Here is a 17,330-nt window from a genome sequence, read left to right as displayed (position 1 = left end):
TTCTTAATGATATAATTGATATTAATAAATTATATAAAATAAATTATATTTGGCTATAATAATTATTAATATTTTTATGTCATTTTAGTAATGATTAATTGGTTTTATAAAGAATTCATTAGATATGCGCGGAGGTGTGGCTAATCAATCACAAGATAGCTAGCTGTGGCCTCTCTCTCTCTCTCTCCTTCAGTGTTAACTTTTACCATCCTTACATGTTGTAGGTATATGGGCTCTGGTTTTTTCATATCCGCATATCACCTATTACGCAGCGATAACCTCTGTCTCTTATTAAGATGATTCAACGGATTGAAGCTTACATCCCACGTATCGCCATGGTGTTAGTTTACCCTTGCCTAGGTATTCTTATCCCTAGAATTCCTGGAACCATTGTAATCTACCGATCTCCCACCAGTCCGGCATAAAATTTGCGTGGTCTACCTTCATATGTTCAGCGATTTTGAAATCCTTGCTGTCGACATCAGGTGGTACCGAGCTGCTGACTATACGAGGGGCAATTTGAATAGAAACAAAGACGGTATTTTCGAACATGTCGACGAGACCTATCCGAAGTCTGGTGCACAGGTTTACTACCCCTAATTCTAGCTCTTTGCCGCCCCCATTAGGCCATGTTCCGTAACTACGCCATGTATTTTCATAACTATAAAGCGTCTGGTCAAGATGGTTGCTTCTGCTTTGTAGGAATAATTTCGCATCCTCTCTACCATTCAAAAGATCTTTCAACTGGTGCTTCGTCATGCAATGTTTTGCCAATTCCCCTTGGTCTTTAAGCAGATGATGAAACTCCTTACTAGGGTTGTCTTCATCTAGGATCGGTACAAAAGCCGCCCAATGCTCAGCATCAAGACCTAAGACGATGGCGAATGAGATCGCGTACCCATCGCTGATTTTGAATCTAGAGCCGTACCTAGAAAACCTAGCTTTGAGGTTCTCTATTCGCTGGCGCTGGATTTCCTCAGGCTCAAGACCTGGACTGAAGAACACGACCGCGAGAGGACCCTTATGGCTAGTTCGGAAACTGATTTTTTGGGTGGCAGGAAAATAAAAGGCGTCGCGTAGACAATAAACCTCATCAATTCCGAAGTAATCGTATTGTTCCCACGGCGCCGACCTCACAAGAGTGAAACTACTTGGGGGAGGTAGCGTATGACCTAGATTCAAGCTAGGTGCCTTCACTGAAAACGTTTTCATCTGTGGTGTCGACCAAGATTGCCCAGGGGTGTTGGGTATTAGGACCGGAGGGCCACATCGGGCGGTAAATTTGTCTCTCCAGTAAAGCAAAGGAATACCGAGATATTCTGTACTCCAGCCGTGTACATAACAAGCTATTACGGCAAGTGCATAAGGCATCTTTGACCATGCAGGCAACTCGATTCGTACCCCATTACTGAATATGATGGGAGGCATAACGAACTGGGGGCTTGACAAGGGCCTAATATCATGCGATGTCATAAACTCCAAGGGCGACTCCGCAAGCAAGCCCCGCAGCTGTGAGGTATACCGGAGCTGTCGATTGTCTAAAGATGCAGGCTCAAACTCCTGCGGCAAACCCCAGGCGAAAAGAGTCTGGTCGTCTGAAGTTTTCATAATCTCTTCCTGTAAGCGGAGGAAAGCCTTCTTACCTTCCCCATAAAGCAGCGGCATATTGACATCGAATATACCAAGGAGAGAATACGCCCAATCTTCTGTTCATGTTGTTTGTCGCTTCGCTGCCCAGGACATCCTTTTCACCACGCAGATGTCATCAAATATTCCGATTAAAAGAACACTTCAATCTATGTTGGTAATATCTTGTAGCTGGTCTTGTAGGTCGAGCTTCGATCCCAAGCATCTCCAATGCATAGAATAAAAGTGCATTTCCTTTGGGGCAATTAATTCTTGTAGTGTCCATTTTTTGGTGAACCCGCCCTCGCTCAACACCCACGAATCCACCCAGGCCCATTCCAAACCATCCTTTACGGCTTGTTCACAACCATATTTGATTTTGGAATACCCCTTTCGAGTTGACACATCTGGTGTTGACATTTGTTGTAGCGTGCATTCATCGTCGCCCCACATATGAGAGAGGATGGCGTAGCGTCGACTGTCATCATCACTTAAAAATTCATGAACTTCGTAGGTGCTTGTATTTAATAGGCGCATATTGATAAAGAAACGCCGCTTTACGGCCAAATTCCAGAATTTATAGCTTAGTTGTTAGAGATTTATGTTATTTCGAACATGATCGAAGCCTTTGAAGTTCGCGATGAGGCAGTTCAGCTGCTAGGGACAGGGTTACATTCGACCCTAGGTAATGCCACGCAAGCGTCCCAACCGAAGGAGCATCACCTTTTGTAGAAACTCGAATAGCAGACTCCATTGGCGCTGCAAAGAAACGTAGTCCAGCTTGTGAGTGGAAGCGTCGGGGAGATTGATATATGCCATTATAAACATGTGATCGAACTGATTATAAGAATAATTAATGGCTGATTTGCAAATGACATAAACGTAGAAAAGAGTGGTGGGGAGTTCGGACGTACCTCATCTCGAGTTAACTCGATTGATGAAGTGTGTCTGCCCCGTCTAACCACAGTCCCAGGGCAAGATACCTATCATCTAAGTAGATAGGTAAACCCACAAATCCGAGGGAATACACTACTAAGGGTGCCGCTAGCTCTCTTCGATATAGTAGACTTAGGGGAGAGCCTCATTAGGTGCCCTCCGTACATCACACCCACCATGTGGCTGGAGCATCGGGTGAGTGCTATCCCAAGTAGGAGGCTGAAATAGCTTGACTATCTTGTATGCCATACCTATTTTTGGACAGTGTGATGTTCGGCCAAGCATCCCTTCATGATACAGCTTGGCGATAGCACTCAATCGCGTTCCGTGCCTTGGCCGAGGCCGTCGTCGTCGAGTATACATATCTCCCGCCTAGATCGCGCCGCGTCTATTTTGATGTTATTTAGGCACGGGTTAGCTCTTTGTTGTGTCTGCCCCGGCCCCCGTCTGATGTCCTCGAGGACGCTCATCGAGTGCGATGTTTCAACCGCAAGTTGAGCTAGCAAATATTTCACTCCTTGTGTGCTATGATAGAATGGCGGAATCTACGCCCGCGCACTGCAACATCTTGGCCTTGTCGGACCACCATGTGGCTATTCGTCCATTCTCGCAGCTATTAGGATTCAATTCCTCTGATTCGATGACTTCGATAAGGTCGAAACGCACACTCCCCTATTAGCGGCACGGCAGTCGTCGTAACCTACTAGGGCGAAAGCCGGGGTTGGGAATGAATAGGTGGATATTGTGTTTCCATTTTTATATCGAAAGGACTGTAGTTGGTTGATTAGAGTTGTTTCTTCTCATTCTCAGACACCGTTGTGCGTGTATTTAGCTCGTGGGGTTGCGACAGCTAATGTAGCGATCCCACGGCTTGGCCCGATCTGAGACCCTTGGCAACGCATCTTGGCAGATTCAGATAGTCGGACCTCACAGCAGGAAGCTGCTCGAAATCCCGTGGCAAATGCCAGACTACCTATTTTGGGCTACATGCCCTGATGTGGGAATGCGTCTCGACCAGTCAGTGCGTTTATATGTTCATCAAAGATGGGATCTGAGAAACATAATAAAAGTGATGGTCCCTCCTCGATCTTGATCTTCTTCCCCTCTTCTTTTAGTAGCCGGTCCTCCTTATCCCAATTTACGTTCTTTCATATATCTTACTACAATTCTTGTCTCTTCTAGAGAAGTGCACGGGTGCATCATTATCTTTTTGTCTACATCCAGGTCTGGTCATCTGTCTTCTCTCGGTTCCGCAATATCCCATCTCGAGATCTACATCCCGACTTCACCATCTAAACCACCCGCCCTAAAAACAAAATAATCAAAATGAAGTCCGCATTCGCCGTCGTATTTGCTACTTTCGCAGCCCTCGCCGTTGCTGCCCCGCTAAACATCAACCTGGGAGCTTATTCGCCTGCCTTGGTAGTCGGTGATGGTGCCATTGGGTTCAATGGTGCAGAGGGCGAGGCTGCTACTGAGGGTGCCGCGGCCCTTCAAGGCGAAGGAATTGCTTCTAAATAAACGCCTGTGGATTTTGAACGATTCTCATTCAACTTCAAAGTAAGTTGTCTCAGATATTCTAGTCATAGTGTCTCGGATATTAACCTGTCATTATAGAATGATACCCCCACTGTGACCACATTGGAGTAGATGGCGCTGCGACGATCATTGGACCTTGGTATACGGCACCCGGAGTAGAGAAAAGGCTTGTACGACGATATTGTCTCAGTGGCTATTGGCGCTAGGACGTTTGTTGCGCAGCTCTAGAAACGCCAGCCTAGGTATCGCGAGAGCGCGAGTGGAGTTCGGAGTAATTAAGGCGGAGCGCGGAGTTTCTTGTTTCTTTGGCGAACGAACAACTCAATGCTGGGGGATTAAGGTGAGGCGAGAAGAAATCTCGGGAGTTGTGGACGGGAAGGATGCGATGCTTGATGCGGATAAGACATAATGCCAAGTTATACCAAGAAAAAGATAATGAAGAAGAGTGTTTCAACACTACAATTTCGTCTCAGCTTGTTTCCTTTGCCGCACGAGAGTATTTCGTGCGGCAATATCTAAAAATAAGACAAGGCAATAGGTTACTGTAGATCGTTGCTGGTAGATTGTTTCAACGTCAAGCCCCTCGACCTTGGCGGCCTCTTCGTTGTCTTTTCTCCGACTGATTGCAATTCTTAACTCCACAGCAAATGATTTGATCAAGATCAAATAACGTTGATGTATGTGGTAGCGATGCCACGCTAGGGTATTATCGTATATAAACAACAAAACGTATGCGAAATATTTTTATTTCAGGCTATTCATGTCCAAGTTTAGGGTATCAAATACGTATTTCCTTCTTCACCTCCTTTTCTCTTTTTCTTTTTGGTGTTTTAGAAATCCAGACACCTCTAGGTAGCGACGAAAATCAGTTTCCTACTCTAACATGATTTAATTCGAGAAGAGATGATTTTGGTATTCTGCAGTAATGGTCCGTTTACGGAGTGGCATGTCCTTCACTCTCCGTGTGGATGCCATCACCTGGCTTGGAGTTTGCGGGATGCACTAGAAGACCGGCCTCGGGGTCAACATGTTCGCCCCTCTTGGCAGCCTGGATGAGATCCGGCTGCTCCTCTTTAAGGCGAGCAAAAGTCTTCTCGGCATCCCAGACCCAAGGAGTTGGTGCGGCAAATAGAAGATCCATTTCTTCTAACGTTCGCTGGTTACTCTCGGGGTAAAATGCCCAAACGATAGGAATCGCGATTATGTTGCATGCGCCGAAAATGTGTAGAGTTGTGGAGCCGATGTCTATAGCGACTTGGTTAGACGGCTTCTACATGAAGGGGAAGATGAGTTCAACTTACTTGAGAACATAACAGGGCACAGTAGTGTCAGCCACCCGTTTCCGATACTCCAACCGACAACTCCCCAAGCGTTACCCTTAGCTCTCACTTGCAAAGGGAAGATCTCAGCCGGGTATAACCACGGGACAGTCAACCAAGTCGCACCGAAAACGGATGTGAAGATAAAGACGAAAGATGCTGCCGCTGCTCCGTACGAATTGGCCTTGCCGATTTCACCATTCGCAGTCGCATCTTGTCCCAATTTCGAAAACGCGCCGGCAAGGAACATTGCAATACCTTGACCAACAGCCCCCCAATACAGAGTCCATCGACGGCCAATTTTATCCAAGGTGAAGACACAGATGAGGGTAGCAAACATATAGAAGATATTGTTCAGACCGCTGATCCACTGGCTCTTAAACGTGTCGAATCCAGCGATCCGAAAAATAGTTGGCGCATAGATGGTAACACCTGCGATACCAACCCATTCTTGGATAATCTGAAGCCAGATGACCAATTGCACACGACGTCCTGTATGTAGCTCACCTGAGCCAACACCGAAAAGCATGTGGACATACGAATTCTTCTTGGACTCCTTAGATTCAAGCGTAACGATGTTGCTGATATCGTGCAACTCGGACTCGGCCCTTTGAAGGTCTTCTCCGGTCGATCCTCTTAGGCGATGTAGGATGAAACGAGCCTCCTCGGTGCGCCCGGCCTTAACGAGCCACCGAGGAGACTCTGGAAAGAACCAAACTGCCGCCAAAAGAACGAGGAGAGGAATAATCTGGAATGCGATGGGGAACCTCCATCGGATCGGCGAGTTTCCATTGTCGATGAAGGACAAGCCAAATTCGAGCCAGTAAGCGACGACGACACCAAAAATGTTGAGAGTGAACTCAATGGCGATAAATTGGCCTCTTGAGGTGTGTTCTGCTGTTTCAGTTGCCCATACTGGAACGATGGCATTTAGGATTCCTGTGCCTATACCATTGACGGCACGAGCGCAGATCATCCAATTGTGGTTCATAGCCGAGCACTGCAAGCTGGCGCCCACGATAGCCCAGACCGCACCTAATGCGATAGTCTTAATTCTACCAATCTTGTCGCCGACCCATCCGCCACCTAGACATCCAAATAATGTTCCGAGATAGTAAACACTGACAATACCGCCTTGGAGCAAGCTGTCCGTGACGATGGGCTCCTCCGTAACTGGATCCACGTAACCGAATCCCATGAGATCGATATAATCTTTGGCGTTATTGACGCCACCCATCATGCCCTAACCAATTGTCAATCGCGTGGCATAATTGGATACTAAAATGAGTACATACCTGATCATAACCGAAGAAAAAGATGGACTACGGTGAACATAAGTTAGATTCGCGCGGAAAATGGTATAGAAAGAAGGCCTGCGCGATTAAGCACGCGACATTTTGTCGAGACTTACCAACGCCGCTATACAATTTATCGCGATGAGAAGCTTTCGCTTCTCTAAGAAGTTGGCGACATTGAGACCGGGAAGTCTCTCCATCTTGCGTCCTTGCTCTTGGGGCAACACAAAACCAATTCGATAGCGCTCACTAGAACATGCATACACAAGCACAAAAAGCAAAGAGCCTTATCCTCTCATGTAGGTGAGAATGAGCGCCAAGGGGTGTGAGAGGTTTTCCGAAAGCCACAAGAAGACGAATCGGGAGAGGGGGGTGATCTACATGATATATACCAAATGAAATAACCTTGGGGAAGAAGAAGCATTACCCAACCTAGTACCTGATATAGTTAGGCTTACACCACAGCATACCTGGCACGATGGAGCCAATAACCTTGACGAACAAGCCACGAGACCCGGCCCTCGCCATGTCTCGTACCCGACATCAAGCCGAAGTTTCCTGAATATGGCATGGACTAGACAAAGAAGACATGGACTAGGATGGGGCAGAATATAAAGAAGAGTTCGACTAACAACCTAAAAGGTACAATTCGATGGCTTTGGCTTTGTCTGAGATCTAACCCAACCCGACCTATAGTAACCCCACTGTATGCTGCCCCCCAAATCCCCCAAATATGCAAGTTTAGGTAGGATTAGTGACATAGTGACATACATAGGAACTATGTACATGTACGTCCTTTAATTCTAGACCAAAGAGAAAGCAAGGGGAAGATAGATATGAGGGGAAAAGAAGATGACGCGCGCAAAACGCACCCCAATATCCCCCCTCAAATAAACCCCGTGGAGCCTCCGCATAAAGAATGGACTGGGTGAAAAGTTTGGGTCGGGTCAGCGAGGGGAAAATAAAAAAGGAACCCGCCATAAGACAGGGGTCGATTCTTGTTGGTTAGCTTCGAGAGGCTCTCCGATCAAGAGCCGGCCAAGCTTCTTAACACACCAAATATTATGTACTAAGTCAGACTAAAGAGAGCCTCTACCGTGACTATATTCGTTTTTGGTTTCGTCTGGTTCGATTTTCCGGGCCGGTCGATTCACATGCTTATTATCTTCGTTATTATACCTTGTCTTTCTTCATAGCACACGAAAATTTCTCCTCAGAAGTGTGAATATTAGTGTAAGTCCGGTACGTCTTCTAGAGCTAGGGGATATACTAGGTACATCTGTAGATCATGATATACGCGCTCCAATCAAAAGTGAATATTCAAGCCCAACAGAGGGTCAAAGCGGAAGCTTACCTGCAGCAAAAATCGTCTCGTTTTACCGTCACCTGCCATAACCTTCTGTCATTTCATTCAGACGTAAAACGCTATAGAATTGCGGCTGAAAGATAGCTTCTTATTAGTCTATCGTTGAAAGAATTTTTGAGCGAGAGGGAAAATTAAGGGGACGGTGGTGACCACCCGCCGAGGCGTCAAATCTATCAAACGAGTGGTGAAAAATGAAGAGGCTGGGGGAACACGACAGCTGGAGTTTTGTTTGAGATCTCCGGGATCGTGATCTAGATCCAATCGAGAGATACCTGGCACCGTACATAGCAACGTTTATCATAGGAATTCACAAGAGTGAAAGATGAAGCGAATCATCGAAATTAGTTGTCATTAGGATATTACTAGTCGAATAAGAGAAGGATACTCTTAACAATACTCAGCGCGATGCGTAATGTACAGCAATAACTGTAGGTCAAGTAACTCATAAACAACCCCTCAAACGCCACCCGCCACCAACCCATCAATTGTCAGGATACCTGTACCAATTCACCCACGGATCATTCAAACACTCCCCCAACGTAACCGCCTTATACCCCCTCTCCGTAATCGTCTTCAACATCGCCGGAACCAATTTCAACGCCGTCCACTGTCGGATATCATGCGAAAGCGTAATATACGATCCCGTGCCATTCCTCGCGATCGCATCTTCGAAAACACGAATCGATTCCTCGATCCCATCCGCGTCGTTGTGTTTGTAGTCCTTGGTATCCACATCGTACATCACGACATGGTACCCGAGAGCTTGCATATCGCTTTGCACGTTCTCGTCCCGCCATGCACCGTAGGGTGGACGCATGTATGTCGGCACGAGGTTGAGTACGTTTCGGAAGGCCATTTCGTTGAAGATCATCTCGTCGAACACATCTTCCCTCGTGATATTCTCTAGGTGTTTATGTGTCCATGTGTGTGAACCGAGTTGATGTCCTGCTTCGTGTATGGCTCGAAGCAAGCCCGGCCATTGCGAGTCTTCGTCGTCGATGCGTCTGTCGAGGAATAGATTATGCCCCGTTACGAAGAATGTAGCCCGCGCGTCGTACTTGTCGAGGTGGTCTAAGATCTGCTCGGTCCAGTACTATGGCCCGTCGTCGAAGGTAAGTGCGATCTGTCCCGGGTTTGTACATGTGAAGATGGTGGATTCACCACCGTACGGTACATCTCCGACGTGTGGGCGTGGCATGTCGATGGTAGATGCACCGTGAGGTTTATCATCGTTACTTTGTGGGGTTAGTTCGCAAGCTTATATAATTGGGGGGGGGGAGTATTGTAGAACGTACGAGCGTCGTCTTTTATGGCCATATCGCCTACTGTGATTGTGCGACGTATATCCTTCGAGATCACGGTAGTCTCTCTGATGGCCTTGGCTCGTGATGGCACTGCTACAAAAGGCCGCAGTCCATACGAAGAAGATGAATGTAAATATCGATATCCTATTCATTTTGAATTAGGGATACTTGGAATGGTTGTGGGAGTTGGCGACAATGGGTGTCCTCCTATTCTGCCCGAGAAAAGTAAGCATATCATTACTGTACCCGCATATGCACCCAGACAGTTAATACCCGAAGGCGCCAACGATGTATGAAGGCCCCAAGGGTTGCGATTGCACGCTATATGTATTGTCTTTGGAAGGCGGTATTCGCTATATTTGTATATATAGACTACGCAGCGACTTCTAAAATTGTACCTATTAATGCAATGGTGATGCTTGCCTACTAAGAAGGGTAATATCCCCCTCTAATAATTGTGTATACGAATTGACCTTTAAAAGGGTGGGCGCAATGATGTCAAAGTGACAATAATATACGTCATAATATTTGATCATTCAGTCATAGCATTATACATGTACTTTTATAATACCATATAACCTCGCTTGGTCATAAGCCGCGGAAGACGTCGTGACTATACCAATTCGTTAAGATGAATCCACCTAAATCAATCCAATATTGGTATGCCAAAAATGTCTGTACCAAGCGGCCTCGCCAACGCTTCATCCCGATCTAGTTAATGATCGACCATGCAACCATCCGCCTTAAAATGCGAATCCCTAGCATTCATACTCTTTCTCTTCGATATCCAACTTTTTTTTACATCAATATATACCTCCCCCGACTCGCCATCTCCGTACCTCAGGGTCTATTGTGACCTATGCGTATGAATAAAAAAGAATAGGCAAAAGGAAAGACGGGCGGCATCTAATAAATTTTTGGGTTCGTAGACGCCAGAACTTTTATTAAGCCAAACTCCTTATGTAATGATAATGACTTTTGTTCCGACTTAGATGAAGTCGCGTGTGTCGATAGTATGATGAGGGTTATGGGTGGGGGGAGGGACCTGTATACTTTCGCTAGTGTTCGTGTCGAGAGTGAGTCTACTGCCAGTAGGCGCCGTGAATGGTGTTCTGTAGACCTCAGGATCAAGCTGGTTCTCCTCGTCAGGTACCAAAGTACCAATAATCTTTTCAGTGTTGTGAAGCGCCTCCTCGAATCGGTCTTGCTGTTCCTCAAAGTTGGGTTCTTCGGCTTCACCAGTCTCAGCGATGACCTTGCGCGTCTTACCCCAACCGAAATTATCCATATATATGCAGGCATAGAATGTTACACAGATATTAATAAAAGGGCCGCAGGTCGTGAAAATAGCAAGCCCTAGAAGGTATTGGCGTCGTTCGAGCGAATTCTTACACAACCACACCGCCAAACCCACATAATAGCAAAGCGGTATAATCATGATAGAAGCGAAGATCATAATAACCCAGAAAGGTTGGTCTGCGATTGTTGTCTGTCAGCATTCTCCTCATATCACAATCCAGAACTCGAGGGCCTCAAAGGGGAAGTACTTACGCATAAACGCGTAGATCATACAAGCCAAACTGGCAATGACGAAGAAATTAAGGAGCCAAGTAAGACAATTACAAAATGCCACAATTCGCTCCCATAGATTGAACCGAATCGATGATTCAATAAATAACATTAAATCGTTCCCTGTCGCTCCAAGTGTCCAGCGCCGACGCTGGCTAAGAAAAACCGATAGAGAATGCGGCACGTCGGTAAAAGCATACGCTCTGAGCGCTTGGCGGGTACGTGCTTTTGGAAACGTCATAAGCATTAAACAGACATGGTTGCGGTCCTCAGATGCAGTGGCACGGATACGTTTGATGATACCATCCGTAGGCTTAGGATGATAGCCGAATTCCTGGATGAGAATGAAGTCACCGCATGTCTCCTCGCAAACGCGCAGCAATTGGCAACATCCTGGAAGACAAGAAACCTTTTTTGTACAGAGACTCTGGTGGAGCCGTCGGAGACCTTGGGCGATGGTATATTCGGCCGATTGGTAAATGGACCACATATTCCACTTGTGGGTAGAGAAGTCAACGGCAACATAACCACAAACACCAACGGTATTGGGATAATGCGCTTCCGTGACCAGATGGCTAATGCAATCGTGCGCGAACACCGTATCTGCGTCCATCCCAATTAAAAATTCGACGTGTTTGATGCCCGCATCCTTAACTAGGAAGTCCGTCATGGCCTTGAAGAAGTCGGGGTTGAAAATGACTTTAGGCTGGCTGTGACGCACGTTGAAATTGTAGACGAACGAGCGAGCGACGATCAAACTATCCCGTTTACCCTGGTTTTGCTGTTTGACGATGCAAAAATAAGGTACGCCCTTGTATATTCCTCTAGTGACTTCGACATCCATAGATTGACCGTCCCACGCGACGTATGCTGCACGAATCATTTTGCGTTCAATTTGTTCGACGAATATATCCTGGTTGAGGTAATCGCCTGTAGTTTTTTCCATTCCGGGCCCCCGTACCTTGCCGTCGCAAACAACCATAATGGCTTGTTTATGATGCGAAATATTGACTTGATTGACTAGTGAATCAAGCGACCTAGAACATTCTTCGAACGTTTCGTTATAGCATGGCATGAGTAGTACCATTTCCTCTGGTGTTGGAGGCGGGGTCTTTTTCGGCTTGAATACCAGGTTCTTCAGTGACCAAACTATGATGTCGAAAATCATGATACAATTCAGGACAAGAGGCAAAGAGATGAGTGGAAGGTAGATAAAGTAGAACTTAGGCCACCACCAACTGGCGAAGATCAACATGAAGCTTAAGAAGCTGTTAGCAACGAATTTCCAACGCAAAAAATAAGTGTACCACTTACTTCACGGAAAATATGAAAGCTATTGCCAGGTACTTGTGTATGGCGACCTTCCTTTTACCCTTCTTTATTAGAACGGGATCTGTAGCCTCGGCAGCTATAGCCGAAGATGTCGCGTTGACAGTAAGAGGTGGTAGACTAGCGAGAGTCGCTCGTCGCTGTACATCGGACGGAGTCGACACGGACGACCCGGAAGTCAAAGACACGGTCCGTGGTCCCGCTGGCGCCGTCACGACAGGAAGGTGCTCGGGGGCTATACTACGTCGACGGGAACGTGGTGGCGGCTGTATTTCTGTCGCAACATCGGTGCTAATGGCCTGTCCCGGCACGGTGTAAATCGCTTGGGGAAAGTGAACCATCCCGGGAGCAGCTCCGGGAGTGACTCCAGGCGTGCCATAATGGGACGATGATTGAGACGATCTGGTCGAGCTAAAAGATCCGGAGTTGCGTCTAGACCTATCTGAAAAGGGATCTTCTCCAAATGAACGTCTATCTTCTCTGGCGTCCAGATGTCCATTTCCCTCCTGCTGTAAGATACAGTTAGAAACATTCATGGTAAGGAGCGGTCAATGCGACATACCCTTGCAGGCTGACTGAACACTGCCATGGCGTATGTATTGTCGACCTAGACGCCTCGGTATAATGGTAGAGATCTAGCACTAGAAGCCAGGAGCTTGCTGGTGAGAAACAATCTAGACCTTACGATCGCAGGATCTAGACGTGGTTCTAGGCGTGATTCCAGACGTGATTTTTGAGAGCAGCGCGACGCGAAGGAAAAAAAGAAAACAGATGGTAGCTCATAGAACAAAAAAAAAATTTTGACGGCGAGAGGACTCAAACATTACTAGTTTGACTCTAATGACTGACTAGTGAAGTTTCTCAAAGGAAGGGGGAGAGCTCGGGATATAACTGAGTCTTGCGAGAGGCAAGGAGCAATATGTTTTCCCTGCATTCCCACTCTTACCTATGCCAAGGATGGTAAACCGGGATGATACGGTTGAACGCAGACTTGAGGCTCGTACCAAACATACATACGTTCATTCTATTCGGAAGGCCAAGATGCCGTGAACCAATCTAATGGTAAACCTGATTCCGAGGAGGTATCCAGGGTGGTCATCGTAGGCGTCAATGAGGCAATGCCACAACAAGGTTCGGCCCTTAGAGCTAGGCGCGTTATTCGGAAACAGGAAACCATTGCGTAGTAGATGTCTTCAAATTCTTCCAGAAGCTTCAATAGCTTGGTGAAATCCACCCCGAACCCGTGGGACGGTATATCGAAGTATGCCTGCACGGGTATGTACCTGCGTGGTTAGACTCCACGATGAGAGCTTGAGTTCCCGGGCTGGCCTTGGTTTGCAGGATTTCGCAGGTAAATAACTTGGCATATTCTAACCTATACACCTGATCAACCATACATTATCATCATATCCAAGACAAAAACTCAGGAAACGGGGCCACAAAAGCTGTTGTGTCGTATCCGTACGAGTCAAACGGCTGGATATAAAGCTATAGCTCTCCACAGCGGCTTAAAACTTCATGCTTAGAATAGGGAAATAGTATATCAAAAGCGATTGTATAGTTCCAATGATGAGTAATGCTAGCGTCGCCTTAGACAACCAATCGCATCGATACGAAATAGGACAAGCGGGGAGGAGTATCAACCCCAGACCCACGCGCGGTTCTAATGATGCTAGGGCATATATCTATTGCAATGATGATTCCGAATAGCTTATTGGCGAAAGAGCAGAGTTCTGACGCTATCAGACATGCGCAAATAATTCGTCTGAGCACCGAGGCGTATTTCGGGGTCTGGTACCTGTTGTACTCAGGGTCCGGCAGAACTCTGTGGCGCTTCTCAGGTACGGGAATCGATAGCTACGAGTTTAAATGGTGAGCTTAATACTGAGTCGGGACACCGAAGTTGTGGGGAAGCCAATGAGCGACTAGGAGCACTGAACTGGTCGTCTGCAACCCACGTAGATCATCTGCGGAGGGACATAGGACGGACGGACGGGGGCTCGGACCCATGTCATCACTCTAATTGCTCGTCCATCTATTAGCTTCGCTAACGTAAGTTATAGACCAGAGGTAGCATCAATAATGTGAAAATAGAGCTACTAAGACATTTATCGCTATAGCATGACTCGCAGGAAAGGTACCCACTTACTAAAGCCAGTACGTAGATATCTGCACCTCTACACATCAATACATCATCCCACGCGCCGGGAGAAGCAAAACCTTGTATGAGCCTTGGATAGAGGCCAGAACTCAGGATGGATTTTGTATCCACTAAGTAAACCGATGAGGAACCATTTTTTGGTGTTAGGTCGGAGCCAAAGCGTAGCCACTTTACTATAACATGTCCGTCTGTATGTAGGAGAATGGGTAATGGCTGAATAACCCAGTTCGCTTTACTCCATTCTCGAGTCAGTTATGATGTATTTTCCCCCGAGGATCTCAACAATCGTTATTTATACCCTGAATACGTCGGGTTTCTGATTCAAAGTGCAGCCCTGCGTCATTCACCATCCTTCTCTTTGGGTTCTCTTATTGTGCCGACTTTATTTAATCCGCGTTGCTTTCTGACGGGCCTCGTTGCATTTAAGAATTACCTTTCGTCTTCGTTAGTAACTGCGTTCGCTACGTTGTTGGGTTTAAAATTTCAAATCCAGTATGCATCCGTTTCTTATGGAAAATGCCGCCAAACGAGAAGGTCGACCAAACCGGGTCCTGCCAGTTCGTGATCTTTCCATAACTCTCGACGCATTGCATCAGAGTAGTCGGCCAAGTCAACAGACATCGCCGCCCAGCACACCGCATTTTGGTACCTTTTCAAACGAGGCGGATGACTTGGGGACAACCGAATCTGGCCATATTAGTGAGGATGAAAAGCCCCTGGTAGCTATTATTGGATGTGGTTATGTTGGTACCCAGCTCATTGGGAGCTTTTCGACCCAGTACGATGTGCTCGGCTTCGATGTGTCCAAGGATCAGCTTCGAAGAGTACAGGGTGAATTTGGAGGCGAAGGAAGCCGCGCAAGTTTCACACTCGATCCTAGACACCTCACGAAGGCTACTCACTTCCTTATCTCGGTCCCAACACTGCTGAAAGCGGACAAAACGATCGATACTTCATATGTCAAGAGCGCTCTGCGAAACGTTCGTAGATATGCTCGAGCGGGTTCAACCGTTGTAATTGAAAGTTCGGTCGCCATCGGTATGACGAGGCAGTTGCTCGGTCCTTTGGCCGAAGAAAGGGGATTTTTTGCGGGCATGTCCCCTGAGGTGCGTTCAAACGTGTCTGAGTGAAAACGAGCAGAATCGTACCAGATTGCTAACTATTCCGAAGAGAGTCGACCCTGGCCGGACTGAACCGCCAATGAAAGAGATCCCGAAGGTACTATCCGGTTTAGATGACGTTGTCCCAGGATCGCTTGACGCTATTATCCGGTTGTACTCGCCTGTGTTCGATACTATCGTTCCAGTTTCCTCTCCCGAAACGGCTGAGATGACCAAACTATACGAGAATTGCCAAAGGATGGTGGCGATTACGTATGCCAACGAGATGGCTGATGCTTGCATTGGCCACGGCATCGACCCCTACGAAGTGTGTCAAGCCGCAGCCACGAAACCTTTCGGTTACACACCCTACACTCCAGGTCTTGGTGTCGGAGGCCATTGTATTCCTGTTAATCCATACTATCTTATGGCCAACAATTCGTTCCCGTTGTTAAAACTAGCGACTGAGACTATGTGGCAACGACCAGAAAGGATTGGACAGAGAGCTTTGGAAGCACTTCTGCCTGTGAAACCTCAGGACACTCTAGGCCAAGTCCGGGCGAGGAAGCATAGTTTGACTCATAACCCGCTCCACGAGAACCCATTCCTAAGCTACAAGTCGCCATTTGACCACAGTGGGGAACAGGTATCTGCTGTCGAGCTTGCCCTTGACATCGCCACCAGCGGTAGTGAGATAGGACGAGCCAACGTAAGACGAGCTAGTATTGTTAAACCAAGAGTTCTCGTTGTTGGTGTTGGGTTCAAGGCCGGGCAGTCTCATTTGAGCAACTCTCCGGGATTGAAGCTCATCCAGACACTAGCGGACTCGGGTCGTGTTGATGTTATGTTTGCCGATGCGTTAGTTGAGCAAAGCTGCATTCCACACATCCCTCGTCTTAGTATGGACGATTGGAATAAGCAAAGCTTAAGACAATTCGACATGATTATTGCGTCGTTTAGACAAACCGGGATGGATTTTAAGATCCTCGAAGAAATGGAAGAAGAGGAGAATGTTAGGATCGAGATGTGGTGTCCTTAGAGATGATATTCATTGGTATATAATGACACATAGCTCTTCGAATCCGAGGGTACGATTTCCTTTCGATAGAGAAGGGATGAAGTTATTCACAGCGAACATGGCTCCCGATGATTGGGAGACTTTCGCTTCGTGAAGGTTGAATAGATGGAGGCTTCTGCATAAAATGATGGTGATGTCCAAGATTGAGCGCCAAGATAAAATTGGCGCGAAGTTATTGGCATAGACTTGCATTATTCATGCATAAGTTATGAATACGTATCGTACTTACCTACTTGTATATATGGTTACATAAGCGTACATTTAGAAACTTCGGAATTACATATGTACCTACTCAATCAGACGATTAGTCAGCACATAATTCCATCCGATCGGACGATTCAACATTAATTGTACAGTTTAGACGTGTTCATGTTGTATTAAGTAATTGTATATACCTACCTAAGTACCTAGGTATCCAAATTCATCCCCCAGTGGCATTTCTTAAGCCCTCCCATCAAATGAATACAACATTTAGAGACAAGAATGATTTACAATTAACCCAGTGCTGTTTTTATCTATCATCCGCGAAGTACGGGATTGAAGAAATCGTCTCATTTCTTTCATCGTCGGGTTAAGAAGAGGTGCATGTGAACGTGGTGTCAAACTTCAACTCAGCCACGATAATTATTACGAAACAAGTTTGTTTCAGTGTCAAGAGCTACCTATCCTATATCGGATCGCTTCGAGCTTAACTTTGACTTCCCGCAG

The 17,330-nt window shown here is 46.6% G+C and overlaps 5 protein-coding genes across 5 annotated transcripts; 1 reads left to right on the top strand and 4 right to left on the bottom strand.

The window, feature by feature from the left end:
* Window positions 1-59: 59 nt before the first annotated feature.
* Window positions 60-2,180, bottom strand: F4822DRAFT_3573 (uncharacterized protein). The gene has a single exon (XM_051456050.1). It carries the CDS (start codon window positions 1,663-1,665, stop codon window positions 373-375), a length of 1,293 nt encoding a protein of 430 aa, XP_051318976.1. The 5' UTR covers window positions 1,666-2,180; the 3' UTR covers window positions 60-372.
* A 2,662-nt stretch (window positions 2,181-4,842) lies between these two features.
* Window positions 4,843-7,084, bottom strand: F4822DRAFT_3586 (general substrate transporter). The gene is made up of 3 exons (XM_051456076.1): window positions 6,716-7,084; window positions 5,403-6,663; window positions 4,843-5,346 (listed from the first exon to the last, which is right to left on the bottom strand). The coding sequence occupies exons 2-3, from the start codon at window positions 6,658-6,660 to the stop codon at window positions 5,036-5,038; spliced, it is 1,569 nt and encodes a 522-aa protein (XP_051318975.1). The 5' UTR covers window positions 6,661-6,663; window positions 6,716-7,084; the 3' UTR covers window positions 4,843-5,035.
* Window positions 7,085-8,562: 1,478 nt separating this feature from the next.
* On the bottom strand, window positions 8,563-9,537 carry F4822DRAFT_423664 (carbohydrate esterase family 4 protein; the record flags this gene model as incomplete). Its single annotated transcript, XM_051460016.1, has 3 exons — window positions 8,563-9,174; window positions 9,256-9,316; window positions 9,377-9,537. The coding sequence occupies 3 exons, from the start codon at window positions 9,535-9,537 to the stop codon at window positions 8,563-8,565; spliced, it is 834 nt and encodes a 277-aa protein (XP_051318974.1).
* A 631-nt stretch (window positions 9,538-10,168) lies between these two features.
* F4822DRAFT_3495 (glycosyltransferase family 2 protein) lies at window positions 10,169-13,183 on the bottom strand. The gene is made up of 4 exons (XM_051455935.1): window positions 12,846-13,183; window positions 12,269-12,792; window positions 10,937-12,213; window positions 10,169-10,861 (listed from the first exon to the last, which is right to left on the bottom strand). Exons 1-4 carry the CDS (start codon window positions 12,870-12,872, stop codon window positions 10,374-10,376), a joined length of 2,316 nt encoding a protein of 771 aa, XP_051318973.1. The 5' UTR covers window positions 12,873-13,183; the 3' UTR covers window positions 10,169-10,373.
* A 1,770-nt stretch (window positions 13,184-14,953) lies between these two features.
* Window positions 14,954-16,583, top strand: F4822DRAFT_423662 (uncharacterized protein; the record flags this gene model as incomplete). The annotated part of the gene is made up of 2 exons (XM_051460015.1): window positions 14,954-15,550; window positions 15,615-16,583. The coding sequence occupies 2 exons, from the start codon at window positions 14,954-14,956 to the stop codon at window positions 16,581-16,583; spliced, it is 1,566 nt and encodes a 521-aa protein (XP_051318972.1).
* Window positions 16,584-17,330: the final 747 nt, after the last annotated feature.

Source organism: Hypoxylon trugodes, assembly GCF_022578975.1.
Source record: "Hypoxylon trugodes strain CBS 135444 unplaced genomic scaffold F4822scaffold_1, whole genome shotgun sequence".
NCBI lineage: Eukaryota > Fungi > Ascomycota > Sordariomycetes > Xylariales > Hypoxylaceae > Hypoxylon > Hypoxylon trugodes.
Note: the sequence above shows the minus strand (reverse complement) of the source record. Positions and strands in the feature narration are given on the sequence as shown.

Coding starts and splice junctions, on each gene's coding strand:
- F4822DRAFT_3573 (XM_051456050.1), bottom strand. CDS start 1,665: ATGCCGCTGCTTTATGGGGAAGGTAAGAAGGCTTTCCTCCGCTTACAG.
- F4822DRAFT_3586 (XM_051456076.1), bottom strand. CDS start 6,660: ATGATGGGTGGCGTCAATAACGCCAAAGATTATATCGATCTCATGGGA. Junction 5,347..5,402: donor GTGCCCTGTTATGTTCTCAA/GTAAGTTGAACT, acceptor AAGTCGCTATAG/ACATCGGCTCCACAACTCTA.
- F4822DRAFT_3495 (XM_051455935.1), bottom strand. CDS start 12,872: ATGGCAGTGTTCAGTCAGCCTGCAAGG. Junction 12,214..12,268: donor GCTTTCATATTTTCCGTGAA/GTAAGTGGTACA, acceptor CAGCTTCTTAAG/CTTCATGTTGATCTTCGCCA. Junction 10,862..10,936: donor TATGATCTACGCGTTTATGC/GTAAGTACTTCC, acceptor CAACAATCGCAG/ACCAACCTTTCTGGGTTATT.